We start from the raw sequence: 24,569 nt of genomic DNA, 5'->3' as shown, positions 1-24,569 counted from the left end.
GAAACTTATATTTTTTTTCTTTTTTTTTGTTTTTATTTTATTTTATTTTTTATTTTTTTAAATGTACATCCAAATTAGTTAGCATCTAGTGCAACAATGATTTCGGGAGTAGACGCCTTAGTGCCCCTTACCCATGTAGCCCATCCCCCCTCCTACAACCCCTCCCGAAACCCTCAGTTTGTTCTCCAAATTTATGAGTCTCTTCTGTTTTGTCCCCCTCCCTGTTTTAAAAAAAAATTTTTTTAATGTTTATTTATTTTTGGCAGAGAGAGAGACAGAGCATGAGCAGGGGAGGGGCAGAGAGAGAGGGAGACACAGAATCCAAAGCAGGCTCCAGGCTCTGAGCTGTCAGCACAGAGCCCGACTCGGGGCTCGAACTCACGAACCGTGAGATCATGACCTGAGCTGAAGTCAGCGCTTAACCGGCTGAGCCACCCAGGCGCCCCTCCAGATGGATTTTTAATGTCACACCTTAGGAGTGTCACTCCAGGAGAAACCCAAGGATAGGGATCATGCTGTGGTTGATTTTTAATCTCTCTTGACCCCATGCCCAGCAGAAAGCCTGGCACAAAGTAGGTCCCTCTGGAAATGCTTGCTGATAAGATGGCTGTTTGTGGAAAGTAAGGTCTGGGGCAGGCCTCCCAGGGATGGCAAGATACGGATTTCCTTCTTTCTCTCGGAGTAGGTGTCTGTTGATTTCACCCTCTCCTACCTCACTGGGGACTGCTGCAGAATTTCCGAGGAGGAACGGAACACCCCATCTTCAGGCCTAGTGCGGGGCCAAGGCCCCCAGAACGCTTGGAGAGGGTGGCAGAACTTTCGGGAAGAGAGACAAGCCCCTCGCTCCGCAGGGGAAGCCTCTGCTGCGTTTAGACACAGGAGCCGGGGTCTGGTGATGGTTCCTTGATGTTGGGAGCAGAGTTGGGCCCGAGTGCTGGTGCCGGCTGCCTCCAGGAAACCGTGGAGGTGGGAAGCTGAGCCCGGAGCGGCTTGAGTGACAGGAGGAGGAGAGAGGCAGCTGGGGCCGGCCAGCTTACCCCTTTTGGTGGATCAAGGAGGTTGCGAGTGTCCCATGGGCCAGGGGACCCCACTAAGGGCAAGTGGGCTCAGGAGAAAGCACAGGACCTTCCGGTGCAGTTAGAGGTAGTGGGGTGAATCTCTGGGGGCTGAAATTAAGGGCCATGTTGCCCCCATCATGGAACACGTAGTGGCGAAAGCCTGCCTTCACATGCTGGCCGACATCAGTGGATCAAGCCATCCGAAGGGAAGGGGGAAGGAAGGAGGAGCAGGTAGGGCCTGAGCCGAGCAGAAGGCAGACGCTTTGAGCTGGACGTTGAGGCAGAAGCTTCTGTTTAGCCCGGACTGGCCGACTCAAGAGAGCACGGTACGATTGCCAAAACGGAATCTGTCAGCACAAGGGACCGGAAAGCTATGGGCTCTGCTTGGGGTCATTTCGAGGGACAGGGAGACCGAGGAACCACCAAAGCGTGCGCGAAGGCAGAGAAGGTTCCGGCTGAGTTAGCAGTGCTGTGGCCTCCTGGCTGCAGGAGGAGAGGTGCGGCTTTGAGGAGGGAAGAGCCCGGTGTGAGCAGAGGCTGGGCCTCTCCGGGAGTGTCCTCTGCAAAAGGGTTCCAGGGAGGACTTTGAGGTCCCTTCCCACTCGGCCCAGCAGCCACACAGAGAGCACGCAAAGCCTGCCTGGGACAAGGGGCTCCCTCTCCGGGCAACCTCGTCTATTTTTGGACATCCTATTAGAAAGTTTATTCACTGAACAGTGATCTGTCCCACACAAGCCCACACTCCCTTTGGACACTGGCATGTGGGGAACAAGATGTCCTTGGGTCATCCCTTCTCCAAAAGAACATGGCCGCCACCCCCCTTCCTCCTCCACCACCTTAGGCAAAGCAGCAGTCTAGTACAGCCCGTGCTGATTGTGTTCTTTTTAACTTTTATTTTGAGTGTAAAGATGTGAGTGCCACGACAGTGTGAGTGTGGGACAGTGCCTCCCGCGGTGGCCCGAGGGAGGAGTGGGAATGTCCTAACTGCATAGGCTTGGGATCAGCAAACCGTCCGGACGTCTCCTCCCCCACAGCCATTCAGAGAGTCGCTGGGTCAGATGCCACTCTGTCCTGCAGCATTGCTGGCCTTGAGGGCCGAGCAGGGCCACGGGGCTCATGGGAACGTGCAAAAGTGAATGCGTCTCAGGGCGGGAGGTAGCCAGCCCAGCCTGGGAAGGGGGGGGGTGCGTGCGTGTGCCAGAGGCTGGGGGTCCCGTCCGGGCCGGCTCGGGGGACGTCGTGGATTTCCCAGGCTGGACATCATGGGCAGGAGGGCTCACTCCACAGGCGAGCGCCGCCTGCCCCGTGTTACCCAAGTTTGTATGGGGCCCCCTTGAGCCCTTCATTCGGCCACGTCGATGGACAGCATGGCCTTGATCGCAGGGAATTTGTTGCAGGAGAAGTCAGCGAGCAGCTGCTTGGTGCCACTCCGGGTGGGCAGGATCTCAAAACGCACCCGGGACCGCTCCTTGGGGCGCAGGGTCGGCACACTGGTGGGGAAGCGCACCGTCAGGGTTGATGGCGAGGTTCGTGGACCTCGGGCTAGAGGGGCCCCCGGCAGCCTCAAGTCCTGCACTGGTGGGGCTCCCTCTGGCTCCCTCCCTGAGTCATGCCCCACCCCCTGCTAGCTTAGGGCCCCTCAGCCGGGAGGGAGGGAGCCCCATGATCTCCCACATACGGAAAGCCCTTGAGGACCGGCTCCAAGCGCTGGTGATCTGGACTTCCCGGGAGTTCAAGTCTGGTCAACCCCCACACCAGATGCAAACGTGCGTGCCCGCGTGCGGACTCTCCCAGGGGCTGCGGGGAGGCCGCCTCCGACCCCCTCCCACCGCCCCACACTGGCCCCTCGGGCCCCGGACTCACTCAATCCTGAGGCTTCCCAGCAGCAGGCCGCTGCCCTCCACCATCAGCACGCAGTCCTTCACGGGCTCATCCAGCGGGTTGGAGAAGAGCATCTGGACGTTCACGGGCTGCTGCACCCGGGCCTGGTCCAGCACCTACGAGGAGAAGGGCTGCCGGAGTCAGGACATGGGCTGCTAGCCTCACCTGCCACTTGGTGAGAGCCCACGCAGGCTGGGTGGACAGCTCAGTGACGGGCAGACACCCCGGCAGGGGCTTCCTAGGAGACTGCTGCCAGGCCCCATGCTTCCGACGGGACCCCAGGCTCAGAGGGAGAGGCGGCACATTGTAGTGACTGAGAGCACTTTGTCTTCTCTGCCCCTCTTCCTGGTCGTGCTGGGAAGGGCAGCCCTGCTTCCCAGGACGGCCCCGTTCCACGTGGGCTGCTCAGAGGGCGGGGGACTGTTTCATTCTATACTTAGAACTTTCCTGGGGCGCCTGGGTGACTCGGTCGGTTAAGCGTCCCCCAGTCTTGGCTTCAGCTCCGGTCGCGATCTCACAGTTTGTGAGTTCAAGCCCCAGGTCGGGTTCCGCGCTGACGGTATGGAGCCTGCTTGGGATTCTCTCTCCCGCTCTCTCTGCCCCTCCCCCAGTTGTGCATGAGTTCGAGCCCCACGTGGGGCTCTGTGCTGAGCTCCAGCTTAGAGCCTGGAGGCTGCCTTGGATTCTGTGTCTCCCTCTCTCTCTGTGCTCCTCCCCCTCTCACACTCTGTCTCTCTCTCCCTCTCAAAAAATAAATAAACATTAAAAAAATTTTAAAAAAAAGAAAAGATAAAGAAAAGCAGTATTTTCTTTGAGGCTCCCACTCATCGGTCTTTTTCTTCCCTTCCAGCCTGGAAGCCCCCTCCCTGGGAGGCCCGAGCCCACTCAGACCCCCACTCAGAGCCTCATGCTCCTCTCCACAGGACATGGCATTGGGCCCCTCAATTCAGGCCACTCTCTGATGACACCCCGGCCTATCAATGTCCTTTGAAACTTCTGGAGCCAAAGTTTTCCCTGTGTGTCATGTGTGGTCTGGACGGGGCTCCCGCCCCGCACTGTCCTTGGCCAGAGAAGCCTCGGGTTCCCATCAGGAAAGCAACCTGGACTATTTGTTTGCTGTCGAAGAGAGAGCTGTGCTTCTGTCCCTCCCTGCCTTCCAAAGAAGGAGCCAGATGAGCTCATGGATACGTAAACACTGACGTAGCGTTCACACTGATACTCGGTTTTCGTGTTATTTGTTCTTCTTGCATTATTGCTGCTTACCACCCTATCCCGTTGACCCAAATCTGTATGTGCACCCAAAAGGGAGGATAAGAGCCACCAGAAATCTGAATCTGATTATCAGTGGTTCACGGGCCAACGTGAGGGACATCACCCTTTGGGACGAAGTTCAGATTTCGTGGTCTGATTCCACAGTACAACGTCCTCAATGCTTGCTGCGAATCCGTGCTGGATTAGAGAATGGGACTTCATCCGAATGGTTACCTTTTCATACAGATTACCCTCACGGGTTTAAAAATCCGCACCCTGGGGCGCCTGGGTGGCGCAGTCGGTTAAGCGTCCGACTTCAGCCAGGTCACGATCTCGCGGTCCGGGAGTTCGAGCCCCGCGTCAGGCTCTGGGCTGATGGCTCGGAGCCTGGAGCCTGTTTCCGATTCTGTGTCTCCCTCTCTCTCTGCCCCTCGCCCGTTCATGCTCTGTCTCTCTCTGTCCCAAAAATAAATAAAAAACGTTGAAAAAAATTAAAAACAGCTCTGAGTGAGCTGTGCACGGATTCTTTCAAATCAAGGTAAGAGTGCGTGGTGCTCTGCAGGTTGATGTCAAGGCGAGATTGTTAGGAGCAAATTCGCACAGAGATGTCCGAAAGAAGAGAGATCAGATGCCCTTTTGAAAGATTAAGTAAGAGAGTTCTTGGTGGCACATTTCCAGCCTATTTGTATTCTGATCTCCTTTCTAAAGATATTATAGTCTCTTCAAAGACAAAGGCCACTCGATATGGAAACCCAAAAGCAACAGTGTTGCACAACAGTGTTGAATAAAAGGGAAAAGATAAAGCTACAGGGGCGCCCGGGTGGCTCCGGTGGTTGAGTGTCTGACTTTGGCTCAGGTCATGATCTCACGGTTCTTAAGTTCGAGCCCCGCGTTGGGCTCTGTGCTGACGGCCCAGAGCCTGGAGCCTGCTTCCGATTCTGTTTCTCTCTCTTTCTCTCTCTGCCCCTCCCCTGCTCATGCTCTGCCTCTCTGTCTCTCAAAAAATAAATGAGCTTTAAAAATGAAAAAAATAAATAAACATTAAAAAATTAAAAAAAAAAGGTAAAGCTATAAGAATATTTGACGATACCGGATAAAGGAGTATAATGGGGGGAAAATTACCTTCACTTAACCACTGATCATTTTAACACAGAATGTTTTCATAACTGAACCAGCTGCTACCCAGCGTCCCCTCCCAGCTTCAGCTGTCCATCACGTCCACGGAGAGGATGCGCGGTTCTTGGAAATGCCTTGGGAAGCAGGAGAGGCTTGGGCACACAGGGGACAAGCACCGGCTGACAACGAGGACGCGTGGGTGGGGAAGAAGGCAAGCCGGAAGCCAAGTGCCCTGCTCGGCTCATGATTATTTTACAAAATCTGATTAGCTTCTAAGATGTGGCAGCAGGGGAGCCAGTGATGGGCCCAGAGCAGGGGCAGCGCCTCCCCGGGTGGAGTTTACAGACGGGTAGGAGAACGGAGCCAAGATCAAAGTGCACAAATACAGGTATGACTTCAACTAGAACCGAGGCCATAAAGTAAGAGCACAGAAGGCTCTCAGGGACGTATAACTGGAGACCGAGCCTTATTTGGCGGGGCAGGGAGGGGGCGTGTCAGGAAACGCTTGTCTGGGGAAATGGCCCCTGCAAGGGAGGTATTTTATTATCGCGATGACAGAGTTAGAGCAACGGAGCCACAGAGATCAAGGGACTTAACTCAGGGTGGCTGCTGGTAAATGGTGGGGCCTGGGTACAAGGTCAGGCCCAAGGGCTGAATGGATGCCCCTCTCTGCTTTCCCCTAAACTCCCTGGCCAGGACAGGGGCTGCCCTTCTGAGGTGGGGGACCACTGCCCACGCTGAAGCACAGTCTAGACGATGCTTTGCAAACGTGGCCAGCGGCTAGACTGTGGGCTAGACCCACCCTTTGTGAGTCTCTGTGATTCTCGAGCCGGCCCCCCCACCCCCGAACACGGCAGGTGCTCAAAGCTGAGGAACCCCTCCAGCAGCTTCTCAGCTGATGCCCCCAGTGCATCTGGAACCTGATCCGAAGAAGCCCAGGGGCAAATGTGCTTGTTTATTACCAGAAACAAGGATTCCGGGCTGAGCGGGAGCTCTGGGCCATCCACTTGGCGGAGGCTGGACCTAGGTCCCTGACCCTCTCAGCGGGGAAGGAGCTGCTTTGCGTTTTGGGGGTATTGGTAGGGCTGGGCTGGCTGGGGAGGCGCCCATTCACCGCCCCCCTTACCTCCAGGGTCAGGCTGGGGTTGTCCAGGATGATGTCCCTTTCTACCACCACCTCTGCCTCGTCGGAGACCTGGCACACGGCGGTGGTCCGGATCATGTTGTCTGCCTTCAGGTACTTCTCGTACTGAGCGTATGTAATCTTCACGGGATGCTGTATTTCTGGAAGGGGAAGCCGGGGAGGGCAGAGTGAGAGAGAGTGGGGTGGACTTCTGAGACCTTCAGAGCTGATGATACCAAGCCAAGGCTGCGGGAGCCGGCCGGGAAGGTCTGCAGCCCGGGGCTTGACTGAGCCCTCCCTGCCGGGCCCGGTGGGAAACAGGCCCCTGTTCTGTGCAGCCTCTAGAGCCGAGGCTGGGGAGGGACCAGGACTCCGGCTGGCTGGGCAGCTTCCCAGGAGGATGGGTTGGATGGGCTGGAGACACTTCCCTTCCTGGAACATGTCGGAGGGCAGGGAAGAATACAAATGTTAGCCGATTGCCTAACGATGACGACAATGGCGATGACAACAAAATCTTAACTAGGAAGGGAAGCCAGGGATCGGCTGAAGAAATCGAATAGCCTGGGATTCTATTGCGACAGGTCCCCGAGCCACCTCGCCACCGCTGGTCTCTCCTGCTTCCGAGTTCCCCCCCCCCACACCAGGCAGACGCGGCTTCGGAAGCGCTCCCCCCACCCACCCCCTCCAAAATCATGTTCCTCCTCTCCCTTGCCACTTCAAAAAGCTCCTTGCTGGCTCAGAAACGAACAGATGATCATAAGGGGGAAAGAACAGGAAAAATGAGGTAAAAACAGAGAGGAAGGCAAACCATAAGAGACTCTCAAACACAGAGAACAAAGTGAGGGTTGATGGGGGGGGTGAGGGAAACGGGGGATGGGCATTGAGGAGGGCGCTTGTTGGGATGGGCACTGGGTATTGTATGGAAGTGATGAATCATGGGAATCCACTCCCAAAGCCAAGGGCACACTGCATACACTGCATGTTAGCTAACTTGACGATAAATTAAACAGAAAAGAAAAGAAATAATGTTCCGATGCGTCAGTCTGGCCCTGCATCACTGAGCCCAACTCACCTCCCCCTTGAAAGAGCCCTCAGTGATTCTCATTGTCCCTTTGACCACACAGACACATGGTGGCCAAACCACAAGGTTCCTTCGGGTAGAAATGCCTCCCCCAGCTTCTGTCCATTCCCCTGGCTTTTCCCAAGTCTCAGGGCCCCTCTCCCTCCTCTGTGGTCCAGGCCATTCCCGCCTCTCTCCCAGGGGTCATGCTGGGTGGCCCGGGGTGCCCCGGCACCCCTACGCCCTTTGAGAGGGAAGCTGCCTCGGCTGTTCGCACTGGAGGAATGTACGAGGCCTGCCTCGACTGTACAGGCGGATGTGCAGAGTGAGATGTTGTTGTTTCAGCCCTTTCCCTCACGTGAATTCTTTCTGGTCCACAAAAATAGCTCTCCCCTAGAGCTTTGAAGGGAGACAGCAGCCCGGCGGTTGCTTCTGGAGGGGGGAAGATTTCTGCTGAAATTCTGCCAGAAGGCAGGTTGCTAGGGCTGCAGCCTCCTGACAGGTGTAACACATCTCAGTGTCCCTACAGACAGAGCTCTTCTTTCAAGACGGGCTGTATAATTAATCAGTTTTTATTATGGGAAGCAAGTAGCCACCCCACCCTTGTTAATCTGCTTTGTAAGTCCCAACTTTTCATAACAGCTTGGCGGATTTTGCCAACGTGGGCACGCCTGCGTTCTAATCCTCTCAGAGCGCCGGGCCTTTTTCTGCTCCGCCTCGCTCCTTTCCCATCTGCGCTACCCAGGAGCGGGGAGTTTCTGCTCCTCCCAGATTCTCTGGCCTCCAAGAACACCCGTCACTGCCGAGGGAAATCGGGAAGCTTCCCCCGTGGCTGCGGTGTGGGAAGGAACACTGGACAAGGGTTTAAGACCCTGCTCTGTATTGCGACCCGTCCGGGGGGCAAATCTGAAAAGTGATTCGTTGTGGGGTGGGGGTGGGGGTGAGGCGTGTGGGAGGGGTAGGCAGACATATAATCTAGAAAATGGGGGGTGGGCCTGGATTTAGCATCAGGACGCCCAGGGCCGAGACCCCCGTACTGCCGCTAGCTGTGACGCGTAAGCTCTTAAAGCAAGGTCACAATGTCTCCAAGCCTCAGTTTCTGCCTCTGGGAAAGGGGATACTGAAATCCGCCCGTTTCAGAAGATCAGATGAGAGAGGATGTGAAGAAGCTCTCTGCACGCTGAGCGAAGTGCGTGTACCTGCAAGGGACGTCGCGGTGTGGCTATTAACTGCCAAAGCCTCCTTCCTTCCTCCCCCCCGGGGTGTAGGATTTGGGTTGGCACCGCCCTGACCTGCACTGTTCTCACTGTGACAGCTTTCAAAACTTCAAAACCCAAGGCTTAACCACAGCGACCATGGGCTGCTGCTCTCTTAGTCAGCCGAATCCGTTCCAACAGGAACCCTCCAACCCCAAAAGAACACGAGCCGCCTTGGATGCATGGCGTCCCCACAAACCACAGGGCGAGTTACCTTCTTCGGGATCCAGGGATATTGTGACAGAGTCCTTCCACACTTCGTGTACCAGTGTGCCGTTGTAGACGATGGTCCAGGCCGTCATGTTCACGGTCACCGTCTTCATGTCGCTCGTCAGGTTTTTGAGTATCAGGGCCATGTTGACTTCTTTGCCCACCTCCAGGATGCCGGTGACCTTGAACTTCCCAGAGATGCTGGGCTCCCTCCCCTCTCTTTCCAAGTGTCTCGCAGACGTGGCACCAAAAGCCATGCGGGGTTTAAGTTTCCCCAAAGCCTTCTCAAACACTTGTCTCTCCTGGCTGGAACCTGTGTGGTTGGAAAAGAGGGAAACATCTCAGGGAGGGGGCGGAGCCTGGACAAAGGACAGCGCTCTACCTGGAAAGGCAGCCTGGGACTAATTGGCTTGGCCCACTGAGCCACGATTCTCATCGAAGCAAGTGGCCACGCTCTCGGGGCCTCCATTTCATCCTCCTTAACGCGAGGCTCACGGACCCACCAGTCTGTGGCGCTTTCCCTTTCAGTGGGGAAAGCTTCAGCGCCACCTGCACCAAGTTACCATCTGGCTTGATATTTTGCTCAGCTTAATCAGTGTAGATTTCGTTATGTTTGGATAAAAGGTCCCTGGCGAGAACAAGCAGGTACTTTAAAAATAAGTGACGGGGACACTCGTGTGGCTCAGCTGGTTAAGCGTCCGACTCTTGATTTTGGCTCAGGTCACGATCTCAAGGCTCGTGAGTTCGAGCCACACGCCAGGCTCTGCAAGGACAGCACAGAGCCTGCTTGGGATCCTCTCTCTCTGCCCCTTCCCTTCTCGTGCTCGCCCTCGCACTCTCTCACTCAAAATGAAGAAAGGAGCTTTTAAAACAGAAAAAGTAAGAAAAACGGAGTCAAAAAAGGTTAGAGTGAGTTCATAAGCAAAAAGAGGGGGAAAAAGGTTATGATTTAGAATTGGCTTCATTAAAAAAAAATTTTTTTTTTCCAAACCACTTCACCGTGTTATTCTGCTTTGTTTCTAGAGGTACTTTGGGGTCCAAGAATGGCACTTCTGTCCATGTCAAAAAAGAACTTCCCGTGGTTGGTTTGGTTCCGTGTTATGACTAGTTTAAATTGTCGAGAGAGTCCAGGTTTTAAAACCCCAAGGATGGATTTTCTGACTCCGACTCAGATTGTGAACACTACTAAATGTGACGGTAGAGATGTCCCCTGGAGGATGGCCATGGTGACCCTCAAGGTGGTGGCTCTTGGGCATTAAGGTGAGTAGCCACCTCCACGCCTCTGGGCCAATGGTGGCCACACAGTTCACATAAGGCTCCCTGCCTTGACCTGAAGATAGACCCAAGATCAAGGAGAAGGTGCACTGACCCTCCAGGAATGTGGGCAGACATACACAAGGAAGGATTCCCATGTTTGTATCTGCAGACCATACTTAACGGCCCCCGTCTTCCCCAACCAACTTGTGACATTTTTAAGACACCAGATGACTTATCGTAAGCACTTTACAACTTAGCGAGGCCTTTCCCATAAGTTACACGTAACAACTGGCTGAGACCTCAGAGGCCAACCCATCCAAGGCCATCGTGTTAAAAGGAAGGCCTTAAGAAAAGACGCAACCGATTCAAGCAACTGGTCTAATCATGGGGTTAGAAACAGAGAAGAAGGCCAGTCCCCACGTGTCTATACCCGTAGTCCAAGGTTCCCCCCGAACATCCTACTGAAAAGGAGACAGGCAGCCAGATTACCCAAGCTGAAAGCTCCTGGTGGGCTGGGTTCTTTCTGGTGCCTTCCCATCTTCTAGCAGAATTGTAAGTCCACACCCAGGGCTGGTGTCTGTGCAGGGAGCTGAGCCTTCTGTCCCCAGGACCTCAAAGCAGGCGTGTTTGCACAACAAGGCGCAGAGCCCAGATACCTATATAGGTCACCTGCTGAGCTTACTCAAGACTCAGCTTCCTGCTACTGTCTTCTCCCTTGGTGTTGACGTTGCGCAAATGCTTAGCAACCCATTTTATGAGCTTTTCCTCCCCGGGGCCCTCGGAGACGGGCCGGCCGGCATCATTAGGTAAGGAGAACCGGGGACAACAGTCATCAGCTCTGCTGTCACGCAGAGGCTGGGGCACTGTCCTGCATGGACTCACCCCAACCTGGCCACGGCCCAGCCCTTCTCCATTGGTGAGGAGGTTTGGCTGGGACAGGCAGAGCCCCTCAGTAAGCAGAATCAAGGTGTGACAGCAAGGTAAGGAAATCCACGGGACATATGTCCAAGGGAGCAGTACCCTTCAAAAGGCACCTTGGGAGGTCATCATTTCAGTGCAGCGACAGAAGTCCAAGTTGATAAAAATCACCACTATTTAATACATCCTCACTGTGCCAGGCACTGCTCTTGGCCCTTCCTGTGCACAAGCTCATTTATTTATTTTTTAACGTTTATTTATTATTGGGAGACAGAGAGACAGAGCATGAGCAGGGGAGGGGCAGAGAGAGGAGGAGACGCAAAATCCGAAGCAGGCTCCAGGCTCCGAGCCGTCAGCCCAGAGCCCGACGCGGGGCTCGGACTCACAAACCGCGAGATGGTGACCTGAGCCGAAGTCGGATGCTCAACCCAGGCGCCCCTGCACAAGCTCATTTAAATCCTACTGAAGGCAGGCATTGCTGTTCTCATGTTACCGGGGAGGGAGCCGGGGATCAGAGATCCTAAGACTCCTGCGTGAGGTCTCCTGGTTATAGGTGTATGACGGGAACCGACCTCCTGCCCCCCGGCCCCTACCCTTGTTTCTACGTCATGACAGTGTTGAAAATTCTTCGGCATCTCCCTTCCCCCTGGCCTGTGAGCTCAGGGAGGGCAGGGTCCCCGTCCGCTGTGTCGCTCATTGCCTCCCCGGAGCCGGTCACGCAGCGGGCACCAGCTGGGTCTCAGTCCAGGTTTATTGACTGAGAGAAGGGCTGTCTGATCCCAGCCCTGGGGATGGCCTGCAGAGGCAGCTTGGGGACCAAACTCAGGCTACCGATCTCATTACCCTAGGCCTATGCTTCCAAATGCCCATAAATACCACTACCCGGGCAGGTTCCCTGCCCTCCGCCACCAGACTTGGAGTCAGACCCCGTCTCCCGTGCTCAGCTTTCTTCTTTTGTGAGCTGCAGCCGACACCAACAGCCAGCATTTGTGAGGGTTTTGGGCTTCACTCCAGGGCGTGCTCTGGGTCCCTTTAGGGGAGCACCGAGGCAGGGACCCACATCTTCGGGGGCTTTGCCCATTTCCGAATCCGGATAGTGTTTCCTGCCTGTGTTTCTTGGAGGCTAGCAATTTCTCCTAAAGTCCCCAGGGCAGCCTCCCACGGGAGTCGTGTTTCTCCCCGTGATGTCCCATCGCAGGGCTGTCACCCCAGTTGTGGGAAAGGGACGCGGCCGGAGAGGAGCCGCACTGCCAGCTGCCAGGCCCCGCGGCAACATTCCACGGGCGCCGCGTCTGCCTGTGATGGTTCCGTCCCCACTGGAAACAGTCGGAGGAACTGGGCGTTAGGCGCCAGGGAGCAGTCCTCCCATTCAGGCCGAACGGGCTGAGAGCACAGGAGGAGGAGGAGGAATTCTCTCTCTCCTCCGCCCTCAAAGCCGTCTTCCCACCGCCCAGCCCTGGGCGGCACAACCCCCAGGGGCCGTGCCCCCTTCCTACCTTCCGGATACTTGTACTTCTCCGTGATGTCCATGCGAGAGTTGCTGCCCACGGCCTTGGTGCTGATGTACCTGCCGATGCTGCGGGCGTCCGTGGAATTCTGCTTCAGGGTGTTGTTGCGGGCGTCGTGGATCCAGGTGATGCGGTCGGCGTTCACCTCCGCGAAGACGAAGGGCATGTCGAAGTCCAGGTTCACGTCACCCTCTCGCACGGCGGTCACCGAAGCGGGGCCGCACTGGAACACCCCTGGTGGCCCAGGCGTAGAGATTGGATGCGTGCCAAAGCCAGGCCAGGCGGGCGAGAGCTCCCCCCCGGGGAGGCCGCCCACGGCGACGCAGCCTCTCTGCCTCTACCCCCTGAGACTCCTTCGGCCCCGGCTGCCTGCCCCACTCCCTTGGCCCTCGGCACGGGCCCTCCCGGGGGTGCTGTTATCTGCCGCGGCGACACCCCGCTCAGACGGCACTTCTCCGGAAGACTGGCCAGTCCTGCAACCCGCTGGCCGCCCCGGGGCTGTCTCCTAAAGAGGAAAATCTGGCCGTCTTGTGCCCTTTTATACCTTCCCAAATCCTCACCCCCTATTCCCAGAAGAATACCCTAAACCCAGCCCGCAGGGGTCTTGCTCCTCTGAGCTCCCAAGCCCTGCCTGTCCCCTCGCGCCTCCGGCACTTGGCCGAGGTGGATCAGATAGGTAGAGACAGGTGTAGATGTGGATACACAGGATACAGTTTCATGTGACACTCAACATGAACGTAGTCCGCGACACACGGCCCGCGGGTCACAAGCGGGAAGAAGGAAACTTCCTGGAGAGTCTGGGGCCCAAGCCGCAAAGGGAGAGGCCGGAAGTGGGAGCCGAAGCCCTGGGCACCGGGACAGGGAGGGGGCCAGCCTGCATGAGGAGAGCTTGGCTTGGCAGAGGGGCACCGTGGAGGGGACAGAGGTGCTGGGGGCCCTGATCACGGAGGTCTCCAGCTGAGCGGGGGACTCTGGGCGAAATCCCTGGGCAACAGGGGACCGGAAGGTTTCTGTGCTGGGAGGGACAGGCTCCTCGAGGCAGTGTGGGGAAATCCCTGTTGGCAGAGCGTGGCGTCTTCCCCTTGTCGCCTGGCACGTGCCAGGGCCTCCACAGCAGTGACAACAGTCGCGTGGGCGCAGGGAAGCCACTCGTCCAAGTAGCAGCCTGAGCCAAGGAAAATTAGGATGGGAAATCTATGCTGAAAATATTTTGTCTTCGTTCCATCGAGCCTTCCTGACATCGAGCCTTCCTTTCCTTCCATCGAGCCCTCGGGTGGCTTTCCTGAGCCGCGTCCACTGCTGCACAGAATTGAGAGGCCGGGACATAGGGCGAAACCCAGAGGAGGGGGCGGTAAGCAGGGCTGCTGGAGGGTTACCTTGGCTCCTCTCCTGGGGGGTGGCGTCCAGGACCTGCCATCCACCGTACGAGGGGCCCAGGTCAGTCCGCACAAACCAGCCTTCGTTCCAGACGTGGAAATTCCTGCGGATAGAACCACAGATTGCAGAGCTGGCCAAAGGCCACGCAGCAGGAGGCGGCAAAATACCACGCCTCTGCCTGACAGTGCGGCGCCCCTTAGTCACCGAGCGAGTTTCCCCTGCGCCGGCTACTGTGCTAAACCTCGCCGAGCACCTAAGTCCTCACAGCGCTAGGAAACAGCGCCTTAATGCCGATCTCATAAGAAGGAGAAACTGAGGCTCGGGAAAGTTAAGCAGCTTCCAACGGTACGGTCAGAGTTTGGATCCAGGCACCCCTAGCCCCCAAACCTGGGTCCTCGACCACGATGCTCTACTGCCTTTCTGAGGAGCAGAATGGCCCCCGGTGGGAGCGAGCATCCAAGCAGGGAAACCCACACAACTTTGTTCCTGCGCGTCCTGCTGGGAAACACGTCTGTATCTCACGCCAGCTGAAAATAAATGGGGCTGCAGCAAGAGTGACAGGTCTGGCGAAGAGCCACGTGCTTCTGGGCTGAGGTCTGGCTGAAGAATGACACACGCCAGCGCAAAGATGTTCGTCGTCAACCGCGTCACCTCGTCTCCCAATCTGCGGGGCTCAGTCGCGTCTCCAGGGATAGCCAATTAGCCGATGTCTCCATCATCCCACCTGGTGGTTCTGCCCTCTCCTGTCCTCTCTACGCCCACTGCAACTACATTAGCCTTGGCTTTGGCAGCTTTGATCCAACTAGAAGAAACTGCACGTCGGACACGAATCCAACTTCCATTCGACTTGGAAACACAGCGTTTTATACTCGTGAGGTGGAGAGAGTTTGAAGCCGAGTGCCCACTCAGAAACCATAAAGGAAAAAGATCGATACATTTGACTAAGCAAAGATATTAAACTTGCATATACCAGCCAAGCAAGCAAAGTGTAGTTCCATTTCCCGTATGGAAGAGGAAGCTCCTTGTACGTGGTCCCTTCCGCAGGTAACGATAAACTCGGAAAAGGAAAGCAAAACAAAACAAGCCCCCCCCCAAAAAAAAACCAAAAAGAAAATAAAAACCAAAAAAAACTAGACAACTACCTGAGCGTGAACAAAACAGAAGGATTTTGGAAAGGAGTCTGAACTTGGAGGAAGGAGCCAGCACGGGGCAAATTGCACTTTGGGTGACTTTGCCCTAAGTCAGACCACATCTGGGGCAAGGTGCAGGGCAGTAAAAACTTCAACGGGTAGCCCACGTGTTTCTGACCCGAGGAGCCAAGAAACAGCCTGGGTCAACCAGGGCCACTAGACAGTGAGGGGGAAGCCCTGGAGGGAAGGAGTCAGAGAAAGAAAATCCCAGATATGTATATAAACTCTGCCCAAGCCTCTGGGCGACTCTGACCCATGCATGTATACAGCAGACAGCAAGCAGTCGGCTAAAGATAAAAGAAATGAGCTGAGATTCGAGTTGTTTCCTGCCATAGGGTGAGACGAGGTTTGCAGTTTGGACCCAGCCCAGGCAGGCTGCTGAAATAAAATAACAGAATCCAGACATACTCAATGCCCGGGATGCAGTCCCAGATGACTCAACATAGGAAGAACCAGAAAAACATGACCCATTCTTCAAGGGAAAAGGCAACAACAGAGAGTAACCTTAAACCAATATAGATGTGGGAATTATTGGACAAGGACTTTAAAGCAGCTCTCGGGACGAGGCTCAGTGAAATACGGGGAAATATGGCAATAGCAAGTGAAAAGAGAACTTTTAGCCGAGCAAGAGAAACTATTTGAAAGAAAGAAAGAAAAAAGAACCCAATGGAAATTCTCAATGGAAAAAAGACGAATATCTTAAATCAAACCATTCGATGGATGAGCTTATTTGTGGAATTGAGAGGCCAGAGGAAAAGTTCTGTGAACTTGAAGATAGACCAGTGGAAATTGTCCAAGCTGAAGAAGAAAGAGAAAAGTGGTTGAAAAAAGATCAATAAAATAGGGAAAAAATATGTAACATATACATAGACAGAGATTTACTCTAATTAATATTATGAAGGACTTATACATCAGTAAGAAAAACACAAGAGGACGGGTCAAACACACCAAGAAAGGACAATGAGCAGGCAATTTTGGTAAGAAATACAAACGATTAGGGCACCTGGGTGGCTCAGTTGGTTACGCGTCCAACTCTTGGTTTCAGCTCAGGACACGATCTCAGTTCGTGAGTTTGAGCCCCACATCGGGCTCTCTGCTGTCCTCGCAGAGCCCGCTTCAGATCCTCTGTCCCCTCCCCCACCCCCGACCTTCCCCTGCTCATGTGCTCTCTCTCAAAAATAAAAAAATAAAAACTTAAAAATTAAAAAAAAATAAAACCTGTCAAGTAAACATATTTAAAAAAAAAAAGAAATACAAACGATCACTGAACATATGATTACCCTAGCGTATGTTTAATCCCATGACCACGGAAAGAAAATTAAAGTGACAAAGAGATACCATCACACCCATGCACGGAAAAAGACAGGCCCAGGATGATGCGTGTGGTTGTGTGATGCTTGTTTCCAGATGTAGGAACACAGGCACTGTCAGAGCTCACTGGTGGGAGTTTAAACTGGGGTGACATGTATGGAGGGCCATTGGGTAATGGGTACGAAAAACCTTTAAAAATCCACATACCCACTGAACTGGTAATTCCACTTCTAGGGATTTCTTCTATAAAATAATTCACACGGGCTCACATAGGTACACGTGGAAAGGCGCTCACCGTGGCATTGTTTGCAATAGCAAAAACAATGGAGGAGAAATTCGTCAGGAGGGAAATTGCCAGAGAAATTGCGGCACAGCCATGCACCAGAATATCAGAAAACCGCCCAAAAGAATGAGCAAAATCAAGGTAGCATTTACGTGGAAAGATGTCTAAAATATATCAAGTAAGAAATGGTGCATGGTCCCTGATTTTTAACCACCACACGATCCTATCTGTCTCTCTACATTTTTACTTATTAAAAAATTTTAAGAAAAGAAAATGCAACAAAAAGAAAAGAAAGAGAAAAGAAAAGAGAAGAGAAGAAAAGAAAAGCCAAGAAAAAAGAAAAAGGGGCACCTGAGTGGCTCAGTCGGTTAAGTGCCTGACTTCAGCTCAGGTCACGATCTCATGGTCCGTGGGTTCGAGCCCTGCTTCAGGCTCTGTGCTGACAGCTCAGAGCCTCGACCCTGCTTTGGATTCTGTGTCTCCCTCTCTCTCTGCCCCTCCCCAGCTCCCTCTCTCTCAAATATAAAATGAAACATAAACAAATTTAAATTTTTATTGATTGACATAGAAAGATATAAAAAAATTATAAAATAGACAGTTTAACTTGATCCTATTTGGGTCATGAAAACCACCACACATCCATCTAATGTGTGTGAATAGAAACAGGATGAAGGGTCTGGGAGAATCCATCTCAAAATGTTATTAGTGTTTTTCTTTGGGAAGTAATATTGCTCATTACTTATTTACTTCTTTGTTATTATTTCATAATCGGGAAAAATTTGTTTTCATGTTGCATGTTTGGAAGAGGCTTCCTGTGGGGCCAGACGGGAATCTGTGTATGCTAGGCAGCTACCGGAGGAGTTAGAAGCACCCCGTCAGTACTTATGGGGTGCCACATGACCGTGCTAGTCCTGCAAGGAACAAGGGGAGATATAAAAAGTCAGCTCGGGGCGCCTGGGTGGCACAGTCGGTTAAGCGTCCGACTTCAGCCAGGTCACGATCTCGCGGTCCGTGAGTTCGAGCCCCGCGTCGGGCTCTGGGCTGATGGCTCGGAGCCTGGAGCCTGTTTCCGATTCTGTGTCTCCCTCTCTCTCTGCCCCTCCCCCGTTCATGCTCTGTCTCTCTCTGTCCCAAAAAAAAAAAAAAAAAAAAAGTCAGCTCCAACACAAGGCAGAAGGCGATAAGGCCATAAGAGGTGAATAAACAGATGAGTAAGAATAATACGAAGCAAGGATACGAGTGAAGAAAAACAATACTCTTATTCACGACTGCAGTGACCATAGGTCATCACAATCTTTCTGGAAGGCAACAGTAGTAGATGTCAGAAGCCTTAAAAATGTTCCTTCCCTTTAATCCAGGACATGCCATGTCTAGGAATCTTTCTTACGGGACTAATCACAGATTGTGCTCAAGATTTATATCTGAGAACGTCCATTCCTGTGTTATTTATAACAGGGAAATAGATAGGTAACCTAGGGAATAGGGATTATAGTAATAGCAAAGGTAGGAAAAGAAATAATGGTTCAACCATACAGTGGAATTTGACACACTCAAAACCTTATTTTTGGAGACTATTTAAAGACATAGGGAAAATGCTCATCATATAATGTTTGGGCCAAAGCACAGGACTTTAAAACAAACAAACAGGGGGCGCCTGGGTGGCTCCGGCGGTTGAGCAATCCGACTTCGGCTCAGGTCACGATCTCACAGTTCGTGAGTTCGAGCCCCGCGTCGGGCTCTGTGCTGACAGCTCGGAGCCTGGAACCTGCTTCGGATTCTGTGTCTCCCTCTCTCTCTCTGCCCCTCCCCCACTAGTGCTCTGTCTCTCTCTTCCTATCAAAAGTAAATACATGTAAACAAATAAAATAGAAAACAAACAAAACAGCGAGGTTCGTTTCCAGGTGCGGAGAAAAGGAAGATGCCACCTGTGATATGCTCCGTCTTGTACCGTGCCTCGTAAAATGTATAATCCCAATTCCATAAACAACTGATGGAGGAAAGATTGGCTGGAAAACGATCAACTACTCAAAGTATGTGAACAGTGGGACTACAGAGGGCTTGCATGTCTTTATTCTGAAACTGCCTGTAACCGGGGGGGAAAGGGTCATCATAGAAAGGATTGCTAGGAAGGTCCACAAGTCTTTTGGAACGGGCCTCCAAGATCAGTGAGAGTTCGCCCGGGGAGAAAGCAGGGGGTGTGAGGTGATCAAGGGACGGGACAGGGATGGGAAGGCAGTAGGGAACACCAAGTTTCGCGTTCGTCTACTTCCTGGCAGAGAACCCTAGGGGAAGGGCGGGTTTGTATCAAAAATCGATAAGTCGCTGGATTTTAATATTTATTTGCAGGGCGGGAATTTAAGAGCAGATAACAGATTACATCCTGGTCCCTCCCTCATTTGGAAGCCAGGACTTTACGCACGATTATTTGGGATGCATGTGCCTGTCTCTCGAGGGGTTTCGGGGGGGGGGCTCAAGAAAAGGACACACTGCAGGTGTTAGAACTACCTGAGGCGTTTACTATAAGATGCGAATTCCCCTATCTACTCCCACCCCCCCACCTAAGTCGGTTCTAATATAATCTTGGAAGTTTGTAAACCATTGCCTTAGAGACGGCATCTGCCCTCTGCTGAATTCATGGGGTCAGGAGACCCCATCTAGAAAGGGACCCCCAAAGCCCTCTCCCTTCCCCTGGTAGACTCCCATTTGTCCTCAAAGCAGTCCAGACACAACCTCCTCCAAAAAGTCTTTTCCTGATGCGGGGAGCCAGTGCCGGCCGCACGTCTGGGCTATCTCTGAATCTCGCTCAGGATGCGGTTATTTGGGCTTTTCTCCTCCACACCTGCCAGTCTCCTTACGCAGCCGCGAGCTCCTCTGGCCCAGTGCCTGCGTCTCGCTCCTCTTGGGGCCCTGGGCCCCGGGCAGGGCCTGGCACGGGGGACGCACTTCATCGTGTTTTCTGGGGCCCGGGCCATTCTGGGAGCCTTGGTTGCCTCGCCACAAGTGTGAGCGAGGCGCGTTGGGGCGGCCGCGTGTTAGTGGAGGCCGGTAGCCATGGAGAGATTGCATCACGAGCCAGCTAACAGGCTGAGGTGTGGTTGCCAACAGCTCTGCCCCAGAACTGGGCAGCTCTACCTCCCTGTGACCGGGCAGGGCGGGCCCCACGTGCCTTCTATCTCAGAGCTATATAAAGTCTGCAAGCAGAGTCAGGTCTGTGACTCCAGAAATTGGGGAATCGAGTCAGGCGAATTAAGAAAACAAGCCAGAGATGTCAAGGGAACGATAACCTTGGCCTTACTTGTTCCAAATCTTTTGCTTAGCGTTCAGTGACAGAGCAAGGCCCCACAGGCCTCCTCTGCAGTGGCTCGGAAAGGAACCGAATGAAAGAAGCATCTCAAACTAAGCTCCCTGCCCCCACCCCCAGAGGAGCCTGATTCTCGAGAAGCGAATACTCCAGAACCCTGACCCTCTTAAGCCGAACCACTGGCATGAGCAGAATGGCTTGGCAGAAAACCTACCCCACTGGATGCAGTTAATGTGATTTGAAGAAAGATCTGGAAGAAATTGCTGAGGTCCCCCGGCCTAGCCCTTCGTTTTGCAGATGGGAAACTGAGGCACAAAAAAGTTAAGGAACCTATGTAAAGTCATACACTTTAATTTAGAGAGCCTGAATATCTCTCTTACTTCTCTCCGGGCCTTTGTTTTCTCATGTACGGAATCAGCAGGTCCCTCCCCAGGATCCTTCCAGTCTCCTAAGGTTCTCTGACTCGGGAGAGTCCCGTTGACAGGGCTCTGTGTTCCACTCCTCACTTGGACCCGAATTCACAGTTTGACTTTGGGCAAGCCATTTCCCCTCACTGAGCCCATGAGATAGCATTTAGTCTTTTTAAAAGACGTTTAGTTTTTAATTTTGAGACAGAGAGAGAGAGGGAGAGAGAGAGCGCGCACCAGCGGGAGAGGGGCAGAGAGAGAGGGAAAGAATCTCAAGCAGGCCCCTGGTTATCAGCGCGGAGCCCGACTCAGGGCTCGATCTCACCAACCGAACCGCGAGATCCTGACCTGAGCCGAGATCGAGAGTCAGACACTTAGCTGACTGAGTCACCCAGGTGCCCCGAGAGAGAGAGCGTTCAGTCTCCCAGAGAAGGGCCATCTGCCACCTAAGTGTGAATCAAAGAACCCGGCCCCTCCATCTGCACGGGTTGGACGGCACCCAACCTCACCGCAGCCCTGCTTGGCATCCAGCCAAACCGGGAAAATCTCAGAGTCAGCAGGGTTCGATTGCTCAAGGTAACATTAATCAGGAATAATAACAATGTTCTGTGGCATGTCTCTGGTACCAAGTTGCCTGGGTTCCAAATCCCACCTCCACCGTTTGCTGGTTATGTGCCCTGGGCGGGGGGGGCGGGGGGGGTGACTCTGTGTCTCAGTTTCCTTGACTACAGAACGGGGGTGATGACGATACCGCCCTACCTCATTGTTCCCGAAGACCCCGCGTAGGCCCCGAGAGAAGTGTCCGGTAAGCGGCGATTGCTCAACAGGCTATTCGTCGCTGCTGTCCTTATCAGGCACTATTGGCCATTTCACCTCACTTGATCCCTACCTTCTATTTATTACCTGAGGCAGATCTGGGCAAGGTTCTCCAGGCTTTCAACATTTGCAACCCGCAGAGATTCGGATCAAGGTTTATTCTGTCCAAACCCAGACTATCCCTTCTGCTAACAGGTTAGCGAAGTCCCTCCAGGCGGAGGACGACTTGTGGTTTCTCTGCGCCCCCCCCCCACCGCCGCATCCGCACAGAAAGGACAGCATGGGTCCCCTTGGGAAGGAGAGCTCTCAGACAAAAAGTGGGGTGAGCCGGAGTTGCAGGGAATCGAAACAACGAAAGCCGGTGAGAGTCTTAAGGGAGCGTTAGTCTGGTAGTGTGAACCAGTAACCAAGAGAGCTGGATCCTAATTCCAAAGTCAGCTTAAAGGCCCCACATTTCTGTTCTCAGGGAGCCTTCCTTGAGGCCTCCTTTCCCGAGCTCCCACGGTGCTTGCCGTCTGATGTGTTTCCCTGGCATACCACACGCCATCCTGTGTCGCTAAACGGTCTTGACTAATGGCTTGCGCCTTCCCTGTCTTCTGACAACAGCAGAGGGACCGAGTCTCGAGCTCTCTGGTCCCTCTGAGGTTCCTAGCCTGTAGGACGATCACAGAAGGGTTGTGCCCAATGGGACCTCCCCTCCCAAATGGTATTGGGCCGAGCATCAACTCTTGTGAAGGAAACCAAGGCCAGGAATGACATTGCCCCAGCGATGAAAACAGGTTGCAGTGGGATTTTGGACACAACAACAAAAGGGAGAAGAAAACCGGGGAGAAGAAACCGGGGAGAAGAAAAGGTGCCCACTTACGAGAAGCCGGAAAACAAAATCTTGCGAACGCAGCAATGCCATTAGAGAGGAAGTTGTACGTGCCCAGATCAAGAAAGGACATCCTGAAATGAGCTTTCTCTCCCTCATTACTCCCTGGAATCCACGTGACCTTGGGTGAGCTCCATAAGCCTTACTCTCCTTCCGAGGCGAGGGGATATTGATATCACCCAGTTCCATTGTTGGTGTGGGGTTGTTGTTGATTTGTCTGAACAACTTTTCCCATTAGTATTTAGTCCCCTCTGACTCATTCAACCGGTTACACTAAGCACATTTCAGAAAAGCTGGACCTCCCTCTTCTGAGAATATTAAGTAACGGGGAATATTTTATAAGACTGTCTCAGAATTGAACGTCTGGAAATAGATCGCATCAGGTTACCTAGCCATATGCATGCATGTGAGTGATTGTGTGTGTGTGTGTGTGTGGGGGGGATAGCCTGTGAAATGGATTAAAACAGTAGATTATTGACATGGGCCTGTAGTTCTTTGCATATATCGGCACAGAGATATCTACGTGTATGTACAGATATAGACATAATTCTTTTCAGTTGCCATTTGGTAATAACTTGGCTTACTGCACAATCTCAGATAGCTGTAATAATATTTATGGCATGTATATATATTGCCGTATGAAGTCATAGGTCTATGTCTATAAGTTTTATATAGCCTGCCTCCGGGGGCCATCTACTATACGTTACATGTGTATGTGTATGTATAGATACACGTGCACATGCCATATATACGGTTAGAAATGTATGTGTTCAATTACATACCAAGCTTCTTATGTTCAGCTGGAATCCAGAATAAACTAGCTTTTTATCGTATCGATCCAGGTACACGTAAAGTACATATGCGTAAGAGAAAATGTGTTGCTTTCCTTTAAGAAAGCCCCTAAGTCATACGAGTCGCCTGAAATAAGGTAAATTTATATTTATCAACGGAAAATCAATAGTTTCAGCATTTACGGTTCTCAAGTACAGAGGGTCTAATGGGCCCTGTAAATTCAGGGCGATTGCACACAGCCTGTGAGCCATTGGCTTTCACCGGTAGCAGAGCCTTCATCTGAAGGCAGGGCGGTGGACCGCCAGACTTCCCAGGACCCTGGGAAGGGGTGTTTTGGATCTTCCTAGACGTCTAATCAGCACTGCCCACGTTTCCATTCTAAAGCTTCTGTCGATGCGTTAACTTGCCTCCCAGCTCCTGTTGGGAGCTGGGTCCCAGAAGCTGCTCAGGGCTGGTGCTCAGAAAGGGTCGACTACTCACCACACGCTATCACTGCCCTTGTCCATGGGTCTCCCATAGGCGTCATAGTACACGTCCACACTGAGGTTTCGGTCTGTGTCATGAGCCGAGTTGAAGTTGGTGACCACCCGGGAGGGAATCCCGAAAGACCGCAGCACTGCAAGTCAAGGGGGCCGTATGAGGACCCAGGCTGCTGTGGAAATGACCCTCCTGGGGCCCCCTACTGCGGCCCACCGACGCAGGGTACCTGTGTTGAGGGTCCCAGCAAAGACCCAGCACTGGCCATATCGGACTGGCCTGAAGCCAGACCTTTTCCACTCCTTGAGGATCTCCACGCTGCCATTCCAGTTCCGTGGGTCCCGGCCACCCGTGTAGCTGCCGCTCCAATTCCCAGAGATCACACCGTTGTCATCATTGCCGTTGACCTGGGCAGGAAAAACCCCACATGAACCAGCGTAGAGTTCAGGGGACAAGGCGGGGAGATGAGGAAGGAAACCGGGGAGATGGTCTAGTGGTTTCTCTGTGTCTTTCTGGCTGATTTGGGGATGATCATTGTAATAGCGATCCTCTAGGGGCACGGAACAGTTTAGCAATTTAAAAGTGCTTTGGGCCATGATCAATGGCCCATGACCCATCTATCAATCCTCACATGGCCAACTGAGGCTCCACGGCTTTTCAGTGGTGAGGCAGAGTCAGGACCCCAGCCTGCCAGAACTCAGGGACTGTCGTTGATGTCTGACTTGGGAGTCTATGAAGCAGCCAACTTCTTCTTGGAACGCGTAAAGATGGAATATTGCTTTTCATTCATTCATTCATTCATTCAACTTAAGACGTGATTCTTGGGGAAGTAACAAGCAAGATGCAATGTGAACAGGGCACCCGATTAGGAATCAAGAGACCGGAGTTCCATTGTCTTTTAGAGACACATATTGAAGTCTTTACGAATGAAATGATGTCACCAAACAATCTGCAAAGGAGGGGGTCAGAGATGACACAAGACTGGCCTTGGGTAGAGTAACTACTGAAGCTGGGGGTGGGTCCACGGGAGTTCAGTTTACTCTTTCCTCTACTTTTGCGAAGCTCTGGGCTTTTCCATGACAGAAAAGTTAAAAGAGAAAGAA

At 53.0% G+C, this 24,569-nt stretch overlaps 1 protein-coding gene across 1 annotated transcript in view; it reads right to left on the bottom strand.

The window, feature by feature from the left end:
- Positions 1-1,928: 1,928 nt before the first annotated feature.
- TGM3 (transglutaminase 3) overlaps positions 1,929-24,569 on the bottom strand; it is a 38,861-nt gene continuing 16,220 nt past the window's right edge. Inside the window, exons 6-13 of the mRNA XM_043602729.1 lie at positions 23,696-23,873; positions 23,470-23,605; positions 14,015-14,118; positions 12,627-12,872; positions 8,960-9,268; positions 6,433-6,590; positions 2,922-3,055; positions 1,929-2,548 (exon numbers count right to left, since the gene is read on the bottom strand). Coding sequence (XP_043458664.1) covers positions 2,401-2,548; positions 2,922-3,055; positions 6,433-6,590; positions 8,960-9,268; positions 12,627-12,872; positions 14,015-14,118; positions 23,470-23,605; positions 23,696-23,873 — 1,413 coding nt within the window. The 3' untranslated portion in view covers positions 1,929-2,400. The remainder of the gene's footprint in view (positions 2,549-2,921; positions 3,056-6,432; positions 6,591-8,959; positions 9,269-12,626; positions 12,873-14,014; positions 14,119-23,469; positions 23,606-23,695; positions 23,874-24,569) is intronic.

This window comes from Prionailurus bengalensis, chromosome A3 (assembly GCF_016509475.1).
Source record: "Prionailurus bengalensis isolate Pbe53 chromosome A3, Fcat_Pben_1.1_paternal_pri, whole genome shotgun sequence".
NCBI classification, from domain to species: domain Eukaryota; kingdom Metazoa; phylum Chordata; class Mammalia; order Carnivora; family Felidae; genus Prionailurus; species Prionailurus bengalensis.
This window is presented reverse-complemented; position numbering and strand designations above follow the sequence as displayed.